Here is an 18,622-nt window from a genome sequence, read left to right on the forward strand (position 1 = left end):
AAACAAGGCCACATTTGCTTCTCTGACCTTCTCACCTAGCCTGGTGCTTATGGAACCCCCCTCCCCAAGGACGAAAGAATCTACATAGTTATGGAACAGAAAGCAAAGACATCCCTCAAGGGACACAGCTTTGGTGAGGCCTGGAGTGGAGAGGGACTGGATATTGTCATTGTCTCCCGTCCTCCCTCCTATAGGCAGCTTCCTCAGGGAACCACAAAAACATCACTTGCCACCACTCACTGAAACGAGCATTTCAAGCTGGGGTGGATGCAGGGAAAGATAGGGAAGGTAAACACATCACAGAGGGAGAAGACTCAAAACCTGGTAGGGGAGGACAGAAGCAGAAGTGAGCCCTGAAGGGAGACATGGAAGGAGAGCCGGGAGAGGAGGTAAGCCAGACATCAGAGAGCAAAAGTAAAGAGAGAACTATTCAGGGGCTGGAGAGATGGCTCAGAAGTTAAGAGCAGTGGCTGCTCTTCCAAAGGTCCTAAGTTCAATTCCCAGCAACCACATGGTGGCTCGCAACCATCTATAATGAGATCTGGTGCCCTCTTCTGGCCTACGGGTGTACATGCAGGCAGAGCACTATGCATAAATAAATCTCTGGGGGTGGGAGTGGGGAGAAATGTTCAGAGCTTCTGCCTTCCCTCAACATGGAAGCCAAATTATCTTCCAGCTAAGAAGGAACCAAATAGCATCTGAGCGACATCCCAGGGAAGGAAGGAGTAGCCGCGCGCTCATTTGTAAGAAGGTCACACACACCACAAAGCAGACAGACCCTTGGACCTCACTAACCAGCAATGGTGAGGTAGGCAGATGTGTTGGTGAGCTCCAGGCCTCGCTGCTGCAAGGACGCCATGTCTAACAGGAGGCTTTCTCGCTCAGGGTCTAGGTCATCCCCCACCAGAGAAATCTCACAGCCGTCCAGGTTGTGTACAATCTCATCCGACATGCGTGTGTCTGTCACTGTGGAGGAAGAGTCAGGGTCAAGGTTGAGAGCTGTGCCTGCTGAGGGTCTGAGACCCAGTCGCTATCATCACATTATGGCCACTCCTCCTTCCCATGCAGGGCCATTCCTTCAGGAAAGCAAACATTATCAGAAAGCCCCTCCATCTCTAGCCCCCATAGTCCCTTATTCTTGTTACAGACGTCACCCTACTCTGGACCGTGCCCCGTCTTAGGGTCATCCTTACCAGTGCCCTGCCAACTCTCATCTGCTTTGGTCTCCACCTGGTGAGAAATGGAGCAGGTGATCTGAAGATCGGGGAACAGAGGGACCCCCTCGGGTCCCTCAAAGTCCGCAGCTGGGCGGGCAAAATGGGCTGTGCCACTCAGAAGGATCTGGGGGGCATCGGGCTGAAGAACCACCACGTAGCCCTCCACGTCAGGGATGGAGACGCAGGACTCCTCGCTAAAGCACCTACATGAGAAGAGAGGCGGTTCGTCATGCCAACACCCCTCCCTGAGTCCTCCCCCGAGCACAGCAGAGCACGCCTTTAACCCCCAGCACTGGGGAGACTGAGTCAGGTGGATCTCTGTAAATTCAGGGCCAACCGGCTTACATACAAGTTCCGGGGCCAGCCAGAGCTACACAGTGAGACCCTGACTTAAAAAACAAAACAAAACAGAAGTCTAGAGTCTTTTTCATACCTCTGAGCCCCCAACCTCTACAACAGAGGACCATGACAGGGAGAGTGAGGAGAAGAGAGAAGGCAACACCCAGGTATCTGTCCCTCCTAGTATGGCACTGCTGCAGATAAAGCTAAAGGTAGGATAGGCCAGGCTGTGGGGGTAGTCACGCCACCAAAGTTGTAAGCCGAGGGATGTCTGTCACGTTCTACGTTAGTGAAAAAATAAGGGAGACAGGCCTAACAAAAATGTACATACGCCGAGCTAGAGCCTTGATATTCTCATCCTCTTTCTGCCCTTCCACCTAAGCATGGCAACTGTAATCCCAAGACTTAAGAGGCTGAGACAGGAGGATTGCGAGTTCCAGGCCAGCCTGGCCTAACACTCTGTTTCAAAAAATAAAAATTTAAAAATGTAAATATATACACATAGTTCTTAACCCAGTAAAAGTTACATGGGTTCAGTAAAATATCTGTCAGATATGTACCCTAAAACATCCAACACTAAAAGTGGGGCAGGGTCACGTGTCTATTAATAACATCCTCCTCCTTTTTTTGGTGTGTCTTCTATCCCCCTTACTGGACATCTGCCCAGAAGACTGTCAGCCAACCAGGCGGTTATGCTCCCAGGCACACTCTTCCAGCCACAGCCTCTGCAGATCACCAAACCCTCTCACACTCTCAAGCTCTCGTCAGCTCATGGAACATTCTGCCACATTATTTCCTTACAGCAGTGTTTCTGTGCTGCAGAAGAAGAAGAGACCAAAGCTTTGTAGCCGTGCATGGGAGTGTACATAGTGCAGGTCTCTACCATCAGCACCAGGAGGCTGAGGCAGGAGGATCCCTGAGACTTCAGGTTATCCTGAACTACACATCTGAGTACCAAGCCAGCTTTGGCTAGATAGCAAGACCCTACATCCAAGGGGGGGGGAAGGAATATGGCACATATAATCTAATTATCCTAGACACTAATTACCAACTAGGAGGATGCCATGGTGATGCCGTGCTACATATTGCATGTGTAGAACACTACTCATGAACGACCCCAGGCTCTTCAGTGGCTAAAATAAGAGTGTCTTTAGTTAGTGCCACTTCAAGTAGCTTAATATAGTAAATCAATAATCAACAGTTTGGTGCCACTGTAATCAATGGTTAATTACAATGAGTGTGATCCCAGTATGTTTATTCACTACTTCAAACATATGGCTCAGTCTATGGTTTTTAAACATTAGATAAAATCCTTGGCTCTTCCAGGGTCCTGGAGTTCAGTTTCCAGCAGTCATGTTGGGTAGCTCCCACCTGCCTTTAACTGCAGCTGCAGGGTAGCTGGTGGCCTCTTCTGGCCTCCAAGGACACTTGTACACAGGAGGCATACATGCACACAAACGCACATAAATAGAACTAAAATAGTTTTAAAAGTAGAATTTGAGGAACTTGGTAGTCTCTCGATGAAAGAATGCGATTCTAAGCCCGTCGTGGGTGTGCACACCTTTAATACCAGCACTCAGGAGACAGGGGCAGGTAGGTCCCTCCCTGTGATTTCCTGGGCCAGCTTAGTCTACAAAGCAAGATCCAAGCCAGCCAGTGCTACATAGTGAGGCCGTATACAGACGCCAAAACAAAACAAACACATTTCATGAAAGAGAAAAGGCAGGAAAGAAAGAAAGAGAAGGGAAAGGAAATAAAAGGTAGGAGGAGAAAGAGGAGGGAGGAAATGGAGAAGGAAAGAAAGGGGGAGGCTGGAGAGATGGCCCGGAGGTTAAGATCACTGACTGCTCTGCCAGAGGTCCTGAGTTCAATTCCCAGCAACCACATGGTGGCTCAGAACCATCTATAATGAGATCTGGTGCCCTCTTCTGGCAGGCAGGCACACATGCAGGCAGAACATTGTGTATACATAAATCTCAGAAAGGAAGGAAGGAAAGAAGGGAGGAAGGAAGGAAAAAGAAGCCTCCAGGTGGAGCAGCTGGGCCACACAGTATTTGCCAGAGAGTCAAGGCTTCAAAGTCCAGCTGTAGGCCAGGTTTGAAGCCCACATTTGTACTAGGGAAATCTGCCCGCCCCTACTCTCGCTCTTTCTTCACCTTCCACCATTAGACAATGCAACAAGACAGCCCTCACCAGACACCAGTGCCTCAGCCTTGGGCATCCCAGCCTCCAGAACTATGAGAGATAAAGTTCTTCTAATAAATCCCCAGGCTCAGCTATTCCATTTTACAACAAAGCAAGTCATGAAATCGGGGCCAGGGAAGCAGGTGTTGCAGTAACAAATGTCAAACCTGAGAAAGCAGCTTTGAAACCAGGTGACAGGTTATAAGATGGAGCAATTTTAAAGACAAAGCCGGGGAGGGAGCTGTGTTGAGATTTCAGAGAGAAGAAAGTATCTTTTTTTGTTTCGTGTGGTTTGGTTTGGTTTCGTTTGAGAAGGAGCCTGTCCCTGAGCACAGAGCTCACCAGGCTGTACTGGATGGGTGACCAGCGCACTCTGAGGATCCACTGACTCCTGCTCCACAGCCCCCAGCCATCTCAGCACCCGGCCACAGGTGCTCGCCACCTCCTGGCTTTCTCATGCTTGACTGGTAGGACCTTTACCTACTGAGTCATCTCCCCAGCACGGAACTTCTCAGAGATGACTGAAGATGACATAATCAGGATTTTTCTAGAAATATACATAGTCCATAAAGGACCATTTAGACCGGTCCAAATGAGGAAGGTAGAAGTGCCAGCTCTCCTGGAAACTGAAGTCAGGGCCATCCCTGTGTATGCCAGCAAAGGACTGAGCTACAGTCTGCCCAGGTCTGAGCATTTCTGGAAGCAGAACTTACAGTAGATGAACAAGCACAGCTGGTAGGGGCTGGAGAGATGGCTTAGCCACGAGGAGCACTCGCTGCTCTTCCAAATGACCCTAATTCATTTCCCAGCAGCCACTTCAGCAGTTCATAACTTCCTAGTCCAGTTCAGTTCATAACTGCCTGTACTCCGGCTGATCAGTTAATCGGATGCCCTCTTCTGGATTCCACAGGCACTCACAAGCACATGTGCATACATGTAGATAAAAGATTGTGTGTGTGTGTGTGTGTGTGTGTGTGTGTGTGTAAAAAGATCTAAGAAAATATTGGCAAGGCTGCAGGAGTGCCATTAGTCATAGGATTGAAATGAAAAGAAAAATAATTTAAAGATATAATTCATAATTCAAAAGCAAACAGCTTATAGATTTGAAGGATTTACAGCCTCTCAAGCAAAGGCTGAACAAGCAGGCTTGATCCTTTAACAAAGGGGATCAGTGTGGACCAAAGGAATGTGCTATTCATCAAAACGATGAAAATGAAGGCAGGGCTGGAGAGATGGCTCAGAGGTTAAGAGCACTGACTGTTGTTCCAAAGGTCCTGAGTTCAATTCCCAGCAACCACATGGTGGCTCATAAACATCTATAATGAGATCTGGTGCCCTCCTCTGGCCTGAGGGTGTATGTACAGGCAGAACATTGTATGCATAATAAATAAATAAATCGTAAAAAAAGAAAGAAGGAAAGAAAGAAAAGAAAATGAAGGTATTTCACAGATCTTCAAGGCAGCCTCAGAGTGAGAACTCAATATTCCAGGCCTGGGTCACTTCAGGTTTCCGCCCTCTGCATTCCGATACAGAGCCCCACCCTCCCCCAAGCGTCCTAACACAGCCATCCCAGGGTCAGCTTGGATAACCAACAAGAGCTTTGTAGCATCCACACCGTGCTGAGTCTAGAGAAGGGAGCATGGTTCATTTCACCTTGATTTCAATCAAACGATGTCACAGAGAGCCCCGAGAGCCATGAGGGCAGAGACAATACAGACAGTATTAGGGCAATGCAGAGTGGGACCAGCAGCCCTCTAGAGCAACGAAGACAAAGTCACCACCAAGACCCCAGAGCTGCAGGCATGGGACAGCCTGGGCGAGCTACAAGTTGAGCTTCTACATGGCTGAGGCCAACAAGTCATGGGAGTGGGGCTGTCTGCTGCCTCAGGCTGACTCCCACCCCAGTATGTTTAGAAGCAGCACATGGAGTCAGGGGTTCTTTAAAAGCTTTTGTTTTGTTGTGTTTGTTGTGTTGTGTTGTGTTTTGTGATGGGGCCTCATGTAGCCCCAGGGTGGCTTCAAACTCACTGTGTAGCCAAGGATAACCCTAAACTCCTGATCCTCCTCCCTCGCGTACCAGTACTCACACCCAACTTGTGATGCTCTGGGACTCAAATCCAGGGAGAGCCATTCTGCTTACTGAAGTGCGTCTCTGAAATCTTACAACTGGAAATCAGCACAGCCTAGGTACTAAAGTACTCACCACACAAGTGTGAAGACCTGAGTTCGGATCTCCAACACCCATACAGCAGCTAGGCATGTAGCATACCCGTACCTAACGTGCTAGGAAGGCAGAGACGGGAGGATCCTCGAACCCATTAGCTAGCCAGGCTGGACGAGCCGGCACATAAAGGATTAGGTGGAAAGTGATTGAGAAAGACACCTGGTGTTGACCTCTGGTGTTGACCTGGTGTTGTCACCTGGTGTTGACCTCTGGCCTCCACTCACGTGCACACACATGTTCACATACAAACAGGTGCATGTGTGCATACATAAAAAGAGAAGAAAGGACATAATATTAGATGGGTGTGGTGAAGCACGAGGGTCATGAGTTCAAGGCCAGCTTGGGCTGCATCCTGAGATGCTGTCCATCCTGATCACCTGAGGATGTGCTTGGAGGCAGAATTCCCTTTCCTTCTCCCCTCCGGAATGTGTCTAACCTATGGGGCTCCTTGCATTGTTCTTGGGAAGCAGCCAATTTGTTCAGTTGCAACCGGTCACAAATGAAGAGAAACTTGCCTCAGGCTCTATCAGCCCCTACGTCACACCCCAGATCTAATCTGATGACACTCAAGACTTCGGGGTTTTTGTTGTTGTTGTTTTGTTTGTTTGTTTGTTTTGAGTCACGCTGGAATGAGACAGGACTGTCAGGATAGAATGAGTGTAGTTTGCGTGTGAGAAGAACATACATTTACCAGGCCGGGGACAGAATGTGATGCTCTAGACATGTTAGAAATGTAATCAGCAGTGGCGCGGTGTTAGGAGGTAGACCCTAATGAGAGGCCTCGGGTGGTGCGCGGTGCACCCTCATGGATTAGCACTGATAGAACAGAGGGGCCGTGAGCCTCACAGCTCCTCTGCCTGTTCATGTTCTTCCTCTCCGATCCGTTCCTGTCCTCCTTTCTTACCTCCTCCTCCTCTCCCTCCTCCTCTCCCTCCTCCTCTCCCTCCTCCTCTCCCTCTTCCTCTCCCTCCTCCTCTCCCTTCTCCTCTCCCTCTTCTTTCCGCCCTCCCAGCCTCTCAGCTGTTCCATTAGGGGATGATACAGCAGGAAGTCCCTAGCCAGATGCTAGCCACCAATCATAGATAGGCATCCCAGCCTCTAGAAGTATAAGAAAATTAAGCCTCTGTTCTTTCTAAACTACCCAGTCTCAGGTATTCTGTTATAGTAACCTGAAGCAGACTAAAGCCAGGTGTGGTGGCTGACGCCTGCGATCCCAGCACTCAGGAAGCTGAGGTCAGAGAAAGACTGCAGTGAGCTTAAGGACAGCTTGAGCTACAGCCTAAGACCCAGTCTCAAAACAACAACAAAGAAGAAGAAATGGGCCAACTCATCCCTCTTGAGCAAGCAGTCTTGACAAAAGGGTTGTAGCTCTGAAGGACTGAGAATTCTGGTCTATAATTGTACGAATTGGATTGATTTGGGGAAGAGGACTGTAATCATCAGTATTATAGTGCACACCCAGAACACTGTATACATAATAAATAATTTAAGGGAAAAAAGCTGGACCGTCAGGCATGAAGGGCTGGGAGCCCCCACAAGGAACCTGTCATAACCTACAGACGAGCCCAGCTGCCTGGGAGCGCAGCCCAGGAGGTAGCAGTCCTGGGCTCACTAGTGCTCTAGGAGATTCAAACAGGAAGAAAGCGGCCCCAAAAGCCAAATAAATGACCTGCTCAGAGATTCTGCATGACACACAGACCCACACTGTGGGCCACTGTGGGTGCCCCAGAAAGAGTAGGGGGGATGGAAAAGAAGAGTGAGACTTCCGAAGAAGGAGAAATTCTTTCTGGGCAGGACAGTTACAGAGTATATTTTTTTAAAGGAAGGGAGGAAGAATTAGGAAAATTTGCAATTGAGGTAGCTTTGAAAGACCGGCGGACTTTGCACAGGAGGAAGTTAGTGCGGTGATAATGGGTGCAGAGTGAGAGGCAAGAAAGCTGCCAGGTAGGCGTGGCTAAGAGCCTGAGTCAGTGACTAGAGTTTGGTTTGCAGTTGTATGATAACAGACCCCATGGTGTCTTTTTTTCATTAGGAAAGGGTCTGTGTTAGGATTCTGCTCCAGTCAGTGTACCTGTGATGTTATTGCTTACTTGCTTGGGGCGTGGCCATGGGGCGTGGCCTTACTCAGGACTGTATAACAGGACAGACCCACCTCGCCCCCCCTCTTACCACTCTCTTACCTCTGTCTTTCCTGTTTCTCTCTTATTCCCTCTCTCTCTATCCCTATCTCTCTATCTCTCTGTCTCTCTGTCTCTCTCTGTGTCTCTCTGTTTCTCTCTGGCTTACTCCCCTCATTTCCCTGCTCTCCCATGATCATTTAATAAACTTCTCCATATAAGATATTATCTGTTGCCTGGCATCTTATTTTTTGAATTACTAAAGTCTGTTTTGAGCCAGCCATGGTCGTGTATACCTATAATTCCAGTGCCTTGGAGGCAGCAACAGAACTGTATCAAGTTCAAGGCCAGCCTGAACTACCGGGCAAGATCATGAAGAAGAAGAAAAGCAAAGCAAAAACAAAAACAACAACAACAACAACAAAAAGTCTGATTTAAGATCACTGGCCCAGTCTTAGGTAGAGGTGAGGTCGAGCGGAATCAGATGGCTAGAAAGGTTAAGACCATAGGACAGGATAAAGTCACAGAGGATTGAGTTAAAGAGTTAAACTTCAGATGTCCAAGCTCAGGGACAAGCCCCCCGTGTGACTTGACAACTGGTAGAGCATGAAGGACAAAGACAGAGAAGAGCCAGAGGTGACTCAGGCCCGAGTGACTTCAAGGTCAGAGAGGCCGCTAGAGAAGAAGGTTGGAGCCCTGCCCCTTTGGATGTTGGTTATTTAAAGTCAGTCACTTCCACGCTGGCGCATCTGGGTTGAGGCACTTCGAGAACTGGGCAGAAGCTGCAGCACGTAGGTATAAAGACAAGAACCATGGGGAGGCGGCCAAGCTGGAGAAAAGGATGGCTTTCCATCTCTCCAGGGGCCGATGCCAATACAGCAGGCTTTCCAACAAGTACATCTTTTTTTACAGTTTATAGTATTTAATTTTGCCAATCCCGGTGGTACAGTCCTATAATTTCAGCTAGTAGAGAGGCTGAGGCAGGAGGATCATAAGTTCAAGGCCTGCCTGAGATACAGAACAAGTTCATGAACTTCTTTGTCATCTTAATAAGACCCTGTGCCTCAAAATAAAATGTGACGGTAGAGCCAGGGATATAGCTCAGTGATAGAGTGCTTGCCTGGCACGCACAAGGTCCTGGTGCCAATGGGGTGTGGCGGGCACAGCCCACACAGAGACAAAGACAGGAGCTGTAGGATGTGTCCACTGTGAGTTACACACACACCTCCAAATTTCCTCTCGTGACCTCAGGGAAGTAAGGCAGACAACAACCACATAGTAGGCCATAGAAAAATAAGGGCTGGAGCTTATTAGCTTGAGTTGGGAAGATGCTTGCTAAACACGTACAACAGCTGAGGTTTGACCCCAACACCACAATGATATGATAGTGTGTGCCCGTAATCATAGCACTTGGGAAGCACAAGAGGAAGAATAGAGAGGCCGAGGCCATCCTCAGAGAGATAGTGAATTTGAGGCTAGCATGGACTGCATGAGACTCTGGAGAGAGAGAAGAGAGAAAGAAAGAAGAGAAGAGAGAGACCTCATTAAAAAAAAAAAAAAAAGCCAAGGCACCTTCCCTCTTGTGACAAAACCAAAGTCCGTTTCCAGATCCTTGGTTAGCCTAAAGTCTAGGCCTGAGTGAGGCAGGAGGGATTCAGATGACCCAGAGAATGAAGAAGTTGACACAAACCCTATGGGATGCCCCTGCCAGAGTTTCACCCTTGGCTAAACACAGCTCTCTCCTCTGACGTAACCCAAGTACATGGAAGCTGTGAGGCACCTTCTTGGTTCCTTTGAGATGGAAGTACCTTAAGAATTCTGACTAGGGGGCTAGAGAGATGACTCAGTGATTAAGAACATTGGCTGCTCTTCCAGCGGCCTAGGTTCCATTCATAGGACCCAGGTGACGCCTCAATAGAGGGGGAAACTCCAATCCTAGGGATCTATGCCCTCTGCTGGCCACTGCCAGTACTGCACTGCAAATGTGGTACGCAGCCACACATGCAGGCAAAACACCCATATACACAAAAACAATCAGTTTTTTTTACAAAAGAAATTCTTGCTAGTGCTGTGCACACAGCTCTGAACCTTGTCCACATGACGTTCAACAGCCTGTGACTTTCAACTCCACAGTGTAACCACAGGATGACCCATCAGCCCCCTTCCAGGTCTCACTGGAGCCTGATAACTGTGCCCAGTTATGACAGGGCTCAGGGTCCCTCTCCCAAGATATTTGAAGCCACATGCTTCAGGGAATGTATGGAGAAACTGAGGCAGAGAAGGGAGAACACAGGAAATCTAGCTCCAACAGTGTGTGATCCACCCACTAGATGGCAGTGTCTCCTACAACTGCCCTTCATAGTAGGGGTGAAACCGCCTTTCCCAGAGGAGCCTGTCACACCCACAGAACAGGCACTCTGGTGACCACTTGCTCTGGATCGCAGCATTTAGTCCATAACAATTCCACTAGGCAGGGTCTATGGTCCGTCAAGCCGTATTTTAAAATATCTACTAAACACTTAAACCTTGAATTCATCCACAATTTTTCTGCTCAAGAACTCGAAAAGCATCCCATTAGCACACAAAGTTCAGGAAACTTTTCCTGTGAAGGACTGGCTAGGATATAAGCTCTCTCTTCTGGAAATACCCAGTCTCAACCCCAGCTACTCACCTGCCTGCATCCTATAAATGCGGTCATGAAGGGCACAGGAAGCAAACCCGCAGGGCTGTGCTCCACTAAAACCTTCCAGAATAGGTAGCAGGCCGGATTTGTCCTGGGACCATTGGCGGCCTGGGCTCGTCATATTCATTTTGCACGAACTTGGTAAAGTAAAATTAAAACAGGCAAAAACAGAGCCCACCATTTGCCCAAGGTCATCCAAACGATTAGTACTGAGTCCGAATTAATGTCAGGCCCCCAAGTTCCCGATCTTGTCTGTCCCACTTTATACGTCAGCATAAAGAAAATCAAAACCCTCAAACCCTGGGGAGCCTGATTCTGGGCCAAGCTCTTCTACCAACATAACGTTGGCTGTGTTGCCCTCTCTCAGGACTCAGAGAGGGATGTAATGTCTTAAAAGCGACACTAACGCTGCTCTATGGTTAGCCCGCCCACCCAACACTCACTTGACAGCGGTGGTGAGGCGCAGGGGCCTGACGCCCGGTGTGGCAAAGCGCAGAGTGTTCATGTAAGCCACATGCTGCAGGGCATGGTTGAAGGTCTCCACATCATCCCCCTCCAGAGTGAGCAGGGACTGCGAGGGGTTCACGTGGACCTGGGTCCCAGACACAGACACAGCTGAGAGCAAGACCAGGAGGCAGGAGAGGAAAGGTGCAAAAGTGTAGAGGGGCCAAGGGGAAGGCCAGGGGCATGCCGGGAAAGAGAGGGAATGGAAAGGACTATACCTTCATGCCTTTGCCCAGGCTCTCGAAATCCCTATAGTCCAGCCCCTCCCGACATGCATAGAGGCACTCGATGACCTCACGGCTCTCTAGGCGACCTGAACGCACGCTGAAACCAGCCAGGTAGCCATGGAAGTAGTGGTGGATCAGCAAGGGGTTTCCTAGGGCAGGAACACAGGAGCAGGCCGGGTGATGAGAGGAGCAAAGAGGAGCAGAGGAAAGGTGGGCTGAGGGTGGGGCTGAGAGAAAGGAAGAACCGACAGGCTGGAGAATGAAAATGAAAATATGGAACTAGAAGAGATGGGGGTTGAGGGAGGAGTGGGGGTGAGGGATGGGAGAGAGGAGTGGGAGTGAGAGATGGGAGGGAGGAGTGGGGGTGAGGGATGGGAGGGAGGAGTGGGGGTGAGGGATGGGAGGGAGGAGTGGGGGTGAGGGATGGGAGGGAGGAGTGGGGGTGAGGGATGGGAGGGAGGAGTGGGGATGAGGGATGGGAGGGAGGAGTTGGGGTGAAGGGTGGGAGGGAAGAGTGGGGGTGAGGGATGGGAGGGAGGAGTGGGGGTGAGGTATGGGAGGGAGGAGTGGGGATGAGGGATGGGAGGGAGGAGTTGGGGTGAGGGATGGGAGGGAGGAGTTGGGGTGAGGGATGGGAGGGAGAAGACAGGTGACGTAAAAGGCAGGACAGAAGTTTTGACTAGAGTGTGTGCGGCTCCGCGTTCCATCCCCTAGCGCACACGGGAAGAACAAAAGGGAGAAGGGGAAGAGGTAAAACACAATGAGGAGGAAGGAAGAGGAGGAAGAGGAGGAGAGGAAGAAGAGTGGACATGTAAGAAGCTTCTGAGAGGAGAAAGGAGGAAACCACAGGAAATGAGGGTATGGGCTGTGAGAGAGAGCGTCTTTCCAGGGACACGCAGGGAGACGAGGATGCGTGTGTGTGTGTGTGTGCGCGCGCGCGCGCTTCATAGATACCTAGACTGCTCCCTCCTGCCACCTGCTTTCTGCTGTGTAGAAAATCAGCAAGAAAAATGTTGCTACATTCTATGGGCAGGGGGAAAAAAACACTCAGAATCCAGCCAAGCTACATCCAGCTTTCCTGCTTCAAGGAGACCCTGTCTTGAAAACTTAGAGACCCTGTACATGGTGGCAGGTGAAGCAGAAACTGGAAAGGCTGGATTGGGGCAGAAAGAGAAGCGCACGTGGGACAGTCGAGATTGGAACTCTGGTCTTCGATTCTTACACACGGTGTACCTGAGGTTGTGTCTGTACTGTTGTCTCCGCTTTTTTCCTTCTCTTTGTTCTTCTCTTCTGCAAACCAAGAGGGGGTAAAAGTGGCAGTGAGCTGAGGGCAGCGACAAGAAGTTCTGTAATTCTGCTAAGTCCTCTTAGGCCATGTAGGATTGGCAGGCTCTGAGCAGAGTCCCAACTGCTCTCGTGCCATCCCCCAACCTTGTGGGCCTCTGTTACAGACTACTCTGTGGCAGAGGAAACAGGACAACTCTGGGGTGTACAAACGGGAGACTAACAGTCCTCTGAAGTGCTCCTGTCCTGCTACAGAGAGGCTGTGGAAATCCTCATCACCTTGAGGGGACAAAGTGAGAGCTAGCTGGAGTTACCCTGTGGATTTGTGGGTAGAAATCCCACCATGCTTAGGCTGCTGACCCACACAATGGGGAGGGTGCGTCAGAAACAGAGGTCTCCTCCAGCGGAGGTCATTCAGAGTAGAGTCACCCCGCCTAGCTCTAGGGACATGCAAGGGGCAGCCTCTTCAGCGGGGAGGGGGGGCAGGGCCAGGCCACCCTCGCTCCTCACCTGACCCCCTCCCCTAACAGCCCTAAAGCCACTGAGTCTTTACTGAGAAGGTCAGGGAACCCACCAGTCCAGCAGGCCCCAATCATGAGTGCAGGCTCCTTCCTGGGGGGGTGGATGAGACCGTTGTCATGGATGAGAGCAGGATCGAAGGAGATGCCATCAGTATAGAGTGTGACTGTGGGAAACTCGAGGTTCAGGGCATAGTGATGCCACTCATCGTCACATACCTGGAGGTGCAAAGTGAAGGCAAGAGCCCCACAGTTACTTGCTCTCCAAGGAACTAGTTCCCAACCCTACTCTGTGTCCTAAAATAGGACGGATCTACACAACCCCAGTTCTTCCAGCAGGGCTGCCCTGCTCAGCTCAAGGTACAGTAACCTCACCCAAAATCTACAGCACAGGCAGCCTAGTACAGAAAACTCCGTGAGTCAGAGAAGCATGTAAAACTATAACAGAGCTAGCCACAGGAGCACATGCCTAAAGTCCAGCGAGTCAGGAGGCTGAGACAGAAGGATCATTTGAGTCCAGAATAATAATAATAATAATAATAATAATAATAATAATAATAATAATAATAATAATAATAATAAAAGAAGAAGAAGAAACAAAAAAACATTGTTGTAAATGAATTTTTCCAGAAATATTTATGAATAAATAAATGGATGACATTGTGATTTCCAGGGTTGTTTCTAACCCAACAGGAGCCTCTGCTGTTTCTCCTGGAGTCATCAAAATGGGTAGAGGAGGGAACAGAGGTCTCTGCCTTGCCCTTCCCCGTGTTGAGAGCCCTCGAGGCTCAGCACAGGCCCTCTCCCCTCTCTGCTTTACACCTTTTTCTGGGAGACTCCACCTTCACACTGGTAACACTGCTGCATGTCTATGTCCAGCCCAGAGCTCTCCTTGAATTCTGGGCTTTCCATTCAGTTGTCTTTGGCCATCTCAAACTTAACACATATAAGATAGAAGCCAGTTGGCTCCCCAGCTCTCCTCACATCCCCATCCTCCAACCCAAACCTTCAGCAGGTGCTTTCATCTCAAGGCCAAGCAAAACTAACAGCTATGGGTTTCTCTTCATCTCTGGACTGCCATCTGTAGGCAGGCACTCTGCCAACTGAGCTATATCCCCAAATGATGATGATGGTGATGGTGACTAGGACAACAATGCTGTTGCAATGGTGGCACACACCTTTAATCTCAGCACTTGGGAGGCAGAGGCAGGCAATCTTTGTGAGTTCAAGGCCAGCCTAGTCTACAAAGCTAATTCCAGGACAGCCAGGGCTACACAGAGAAACCCTGTCTCAAAAAAAAACCAACAACAAAAGAGCCAAGACCAGTGGTAGCACACACCTTTAATGCCAGCACTCAGGACGCAGAAGCAGATGGATTTCTGTGAGTTCGAGGCCAGCCTGATCTACAAATCAAGTCCAGGACAGCCAGGACTACAAGAGAAACCCTGTCTCAAAACAACAACAACAAACAAAGTCTCACTAAATTGTCAGGGTAGTCTTGAACTTTCAATCCTCCTGCCTCATCCTCCAAGGTGGCTGGGATCACTGGCCTATGCCACTAGACCTGGCTTACTTCCGTTGCTCTACCTATTTAGTATACTCCCCTCACAATTGTCCAAGTGATGGTCTTCAAACATAACTCTGACGAGTCATATTTCTGCTTCAAGGCCTTCAGACAAAGGCTTCCTAAAGCCACTGCTGTCTCTCCGAGCACCGCTTCGCCCCCCCCCCCCCAGTTGCCTCCTGTGCCACACCTCACTGCCTCAGAGATTTTCCATCTGCTGCTCCTATTTAGGTGGGGTTTTTTTTTGTTTGTTTTGTTTTTTTTTTTTTAGCTCCTCTAGTTCCATTAGGGCTGACTCAGGGTTCAAGGGTTAATCTGCCACACAAAAGGTCCTGGGCTAGATCTCCAACTCTGCCAAAAAGAGGAAGTGGAAAAAGAAACAGAAGGCATGGATGGAAAAAAGATAAAAGACCTTATTTACCTAACTAAAATATAAGCTAATGAAATTGAATATGAAACTGAATATTTTGTTTAATGTTATTGAACTCCATTGTATCCCTAGAATCTATCTGTTGAAAAGGTGGGCACTTAATTGATGTTTAATGGATGCTTTTAAATAAAAAAAAGATAAAGAAAAATTTAAAAAGTAGGACTAGGGATGCATCTCAGTGACAGAGCACTTACCTAGCATATGTAAGGCCCTGTATTCAGTCCCCAGCAACACACACACACACACACACACACACACACGCACACACACACACACACACACACACACACACACACACTCAGCCTAGCATGGTGAACAGGCCTGTCATCCAGCTCCTTGGGAGTCTGGGACAAAAGGATCACAAGTTCAAGGACAGCCTTGACTACAGAGTGAGTTAAAAGCCAACCTGGGCAACCTAGTGAAACCTTGTCCTAAAATAAAAAGTAGAAAGTCTGCTGGGCAAACATTAGGCGGAGCTCGGGGAGTCCTGCGGAGGAGGGGGAGGAAGGATTGAAGGAGCCAAGAGATCAAAGACGAAACAAGAACAAGGCCCACAGAATCTACTGGCTGGGACTTGGTGTTCTAGTGGGATTCCTAACGGTGGGAGCAGGGCCTGTCTCTGGCTCTTCTGCCTACTTGTTGGAACCCTTTTCCTCCTGCAGTGCTGCCTCATCCGGTCTTCACGTGAGAATCTGTGCCAAACTATAGCTTGTTATGCCATGTTTGGTTGATGTCCCTGAAAGGCCTGTTCTTTTCTGAGGGGAGGTAAATAGGGTGGCTCAGAGGGAAAAAAGAAGATGGGGAGAGGGAGTGTGGGGAGGGGGAGGGGAAGAAGGGGAGGGAGGGGAAACTGCAGTCGGGAGGGGATATAATATACAAGGGAAAAATAAATAAAAAGAGAACCAATAAACAAAACAACAACAAAAAGTGGGCTGGGCCACAGCTCAGTAGCAGAGTAAGGCCCTAAACTCAATCTTCAGCATCCCAGGGAAAAGAAGGAGGCAGGGTAAGAAGGCCAAGACATGGGGAAAGATCCAGAAGCAGCAAATGGCAAATCCTGCCCCTAAACATGTGCACAGACAGCAAAGCTTGTGTAAGCAGACTCCACTTATGTACCCTTATAGGCTTTCCAGGCCCTCCCCTCTCTCCTCTTTGCTGCACTTTTTTTCCATTTATAAATCACACCGCCAGGTTTATAGAGAAGGTAGAAGACAGAAACTCAAACCGGCCCTCACTGGTCTTTGCAGTCAACTTGGAGAGTCAACAGACAGGATGTGCTGGCCATGGCAACACAAACCTACAGTCCCAGTACCCAGGAGGAAGAGGCAGGAGGATTACAAGTCCAGGGCCAGCCTGGACTCAAGAGTAAAGACCATCTCAAAAAACAGACTGCAACTTGGAGGTGTGGGTTTAAGAGAGGATCTTAACTCTTGTCCATTTTTACATATCTTTCATAAGCATGGGCAAAATAGTGATAACTACGTGTGGAGAGTGGTTTTAAGTCTATAAAGCTCTATTGTATTTTTTTTTTAAAGAGAAATGAACTGGACTTTTTAAAAAAACATTTATTTATTTATTTATACAGCATTCTGCCTGAATATGTGCCTACACACCAGACAAGGGCACCAGATCTCATTATAGATAGTTGTGAGCCACCATGTGGTTGCTGGGAATTGAACTCAGGACCTTTGGAAGGACTGACAGTGCTCTTAACCTCTGAGCCATCTCTCCAGTCCTCTATTGTATTTTTTAATCATACAGCAACCTCAGGATGTAGAATTCTTTTTAAAGGCTAAAGTTTAGCGTGGCGTGGTGGTAACACCTGTAACCCAGGTACTTGAGAAGTGGAGACAGAAGGGTCAGGAGTTCAAGGCCATCCCCTACTATTTAGCAAATTCAAGATCAGCCTTGGCTACAAAGAGATCCTTTTTTTTCTTTCTTTTTTTTCAGCTTTTCAAGACAAGGTTTCTCTGCGTAGTCCTGGCTGTCCTGAACTCACTTAGACCAGGCTGGCCTCGAACTCACAGCAATCCACTTGCCTCTGCCTCCCAAGTTCTGGGATTAAAGGCATGTGCTGCCACTGCCTGGCAAGAGACCCTATCTTAAGAAGTAATAAAAATAAAACCTATAAAGTGAAAATTACAAAATTTAAAAATACTAGCTGGGCAGTGGTGGCACACACCTTTAATCCCAGCACTCAGGAGACAGAAGCAGGTGGATCTCTGTGAGTTCTAGGCCTGCCGGGTCTACAGAGCTAGTTCTAGGACAGTCAAGGCTATACAAAGAAACCGTTTCTTGAAAAAGCAAAACAACAAAACAAAAAAATAAATAAATAACCTGTACTGAAAAGCAGCTGGCTTCCCAATCAACACTCCACGCTAAGCTGTGAACTGCACCCCAGCGTCACTCTGTTTCCTGGTTACAGCTAAGAATCAAAGACATACACTGTTATATGGGTTATATAGAAGAAAAGGCAATAAAACAAGAGCCAAGATGGCAGGTCAGGTTGAGTAGACAGCGGTCCTTCCTTCCCTTCCATCCTTGAATGCCTCTCTAGGCCGCAAGCCTTGCGAGGACAGGACAATCTGGGGTAGACTAATGGGAGAGGCGGGGAGCTGAGGTTGTTGACAGAGCATCGGAGACAACAACAACCCCAGCAGCTCTGAAGCCCCCATCCCTAAAAGTTACTTCCAGCCACCCGGCTCTCTCAGAGCCCGCCGAGCCTCACCTGCTCCAGCTTCCAGAGAAACTTCACTGGACGTGCACTCTCAAGCAATGGCCAGTAGAGGAAGGCGATTCTGCAGCCATGGACAGTCAGGGCGTAGTGAGAGAAGCCATCCTCTAAGGGGCAGGAAGAGGACAGGAGTCAAGCACAGGCCTGAGGCAAGAAAGGGTTCAAAGGGACAAAGGCAAGCTCTCATTCCCAGTGCCATTGAAAAGGGTGTGTGGAGACAGAGCCAATCAGCTCCTAGGAAAAGAAGGGCGGACTAGGGGTGAAAGAGAAGGGATGGATGAACCATCACTGTGTGCAATGGTGGCTTTGGTGGGTGAAAAGATAGGACAGGGTGCAGGGAGGCTAACTTGGCAACTGCCAGTGAGAAGGATAATGTCATTTGGGAGCCAGTCCCACTGTACCCTGAGCAGGAACATCTCAAAATACCATCTCAGCAAGTCTCAGCAAGTCACAGGGGTGGAAAACCAGCCCGTGAGCTGGGCGTGATGTGTTTGCCATAGTTGCAGCAATCTAGGCAAAGTGAGGCAGGAGGCTCTCTGGAGGCCAGGAGTTCAGGGTCAGCCTAGGCAACATGGCAAGGGGTGGGCGGGGCACGGG

At 49.0% G+C, this 18,622-nt stretch overlaps 1 protein-coding gene across 1 annotated transcript in view; it reads right to left on the minus strand.

The window, feature by feature from the left end:
• Positions 1-18,622, minus strand: part of Clstn3 (calsyntenin 3) — a 30,327-nt gene that overhangs the window by 4,631 nt on the left and 7,074 nt on the right. Inside the window, exons 8-14 of the mRNA XM_051155321.1 lie at positions 18,020-18,132; positions 13,354-13,516; positions 12,729-12,785; positions 11,487-11,644; positions 11,208-11,356; positions 1,194-1,420; positions 796-966 (exon numbers count right to left, since the gene is read on the minus strand). Of these exons, the coding sequence (XP_051011278.1) occupies positions 796-966; positions 1,194-1,420; positions 11,208-11,356; positions 11,487-11,644; positions 12,729-12,785; positions 13,354-13,516; positions 18,020-18,132 (1,038 nt within the window). The remainder of the gene's footprint in view (positions 1-795; positions 967-1,193; positions 1,421-11,207; positions 11,357-11,486; positions 11,645-12,728; positions 12,786-13,353; positions 13,517-18,019; positions 18,133-18,622) is intronic.

The sequence above is a fragment of the Acomys russatus genome, chromosome 13 (assembly GCF_903995435.1).
Source record: "Acomys russatus chromosome 13, mAcoRus1.1, whole genome shotgun sequence".
Lineage (NCBI taxonomy): Eukaryota > Metazoa > Chordata > Mammalia > Rodentia > Muridae > Acomys > Acomys russatus.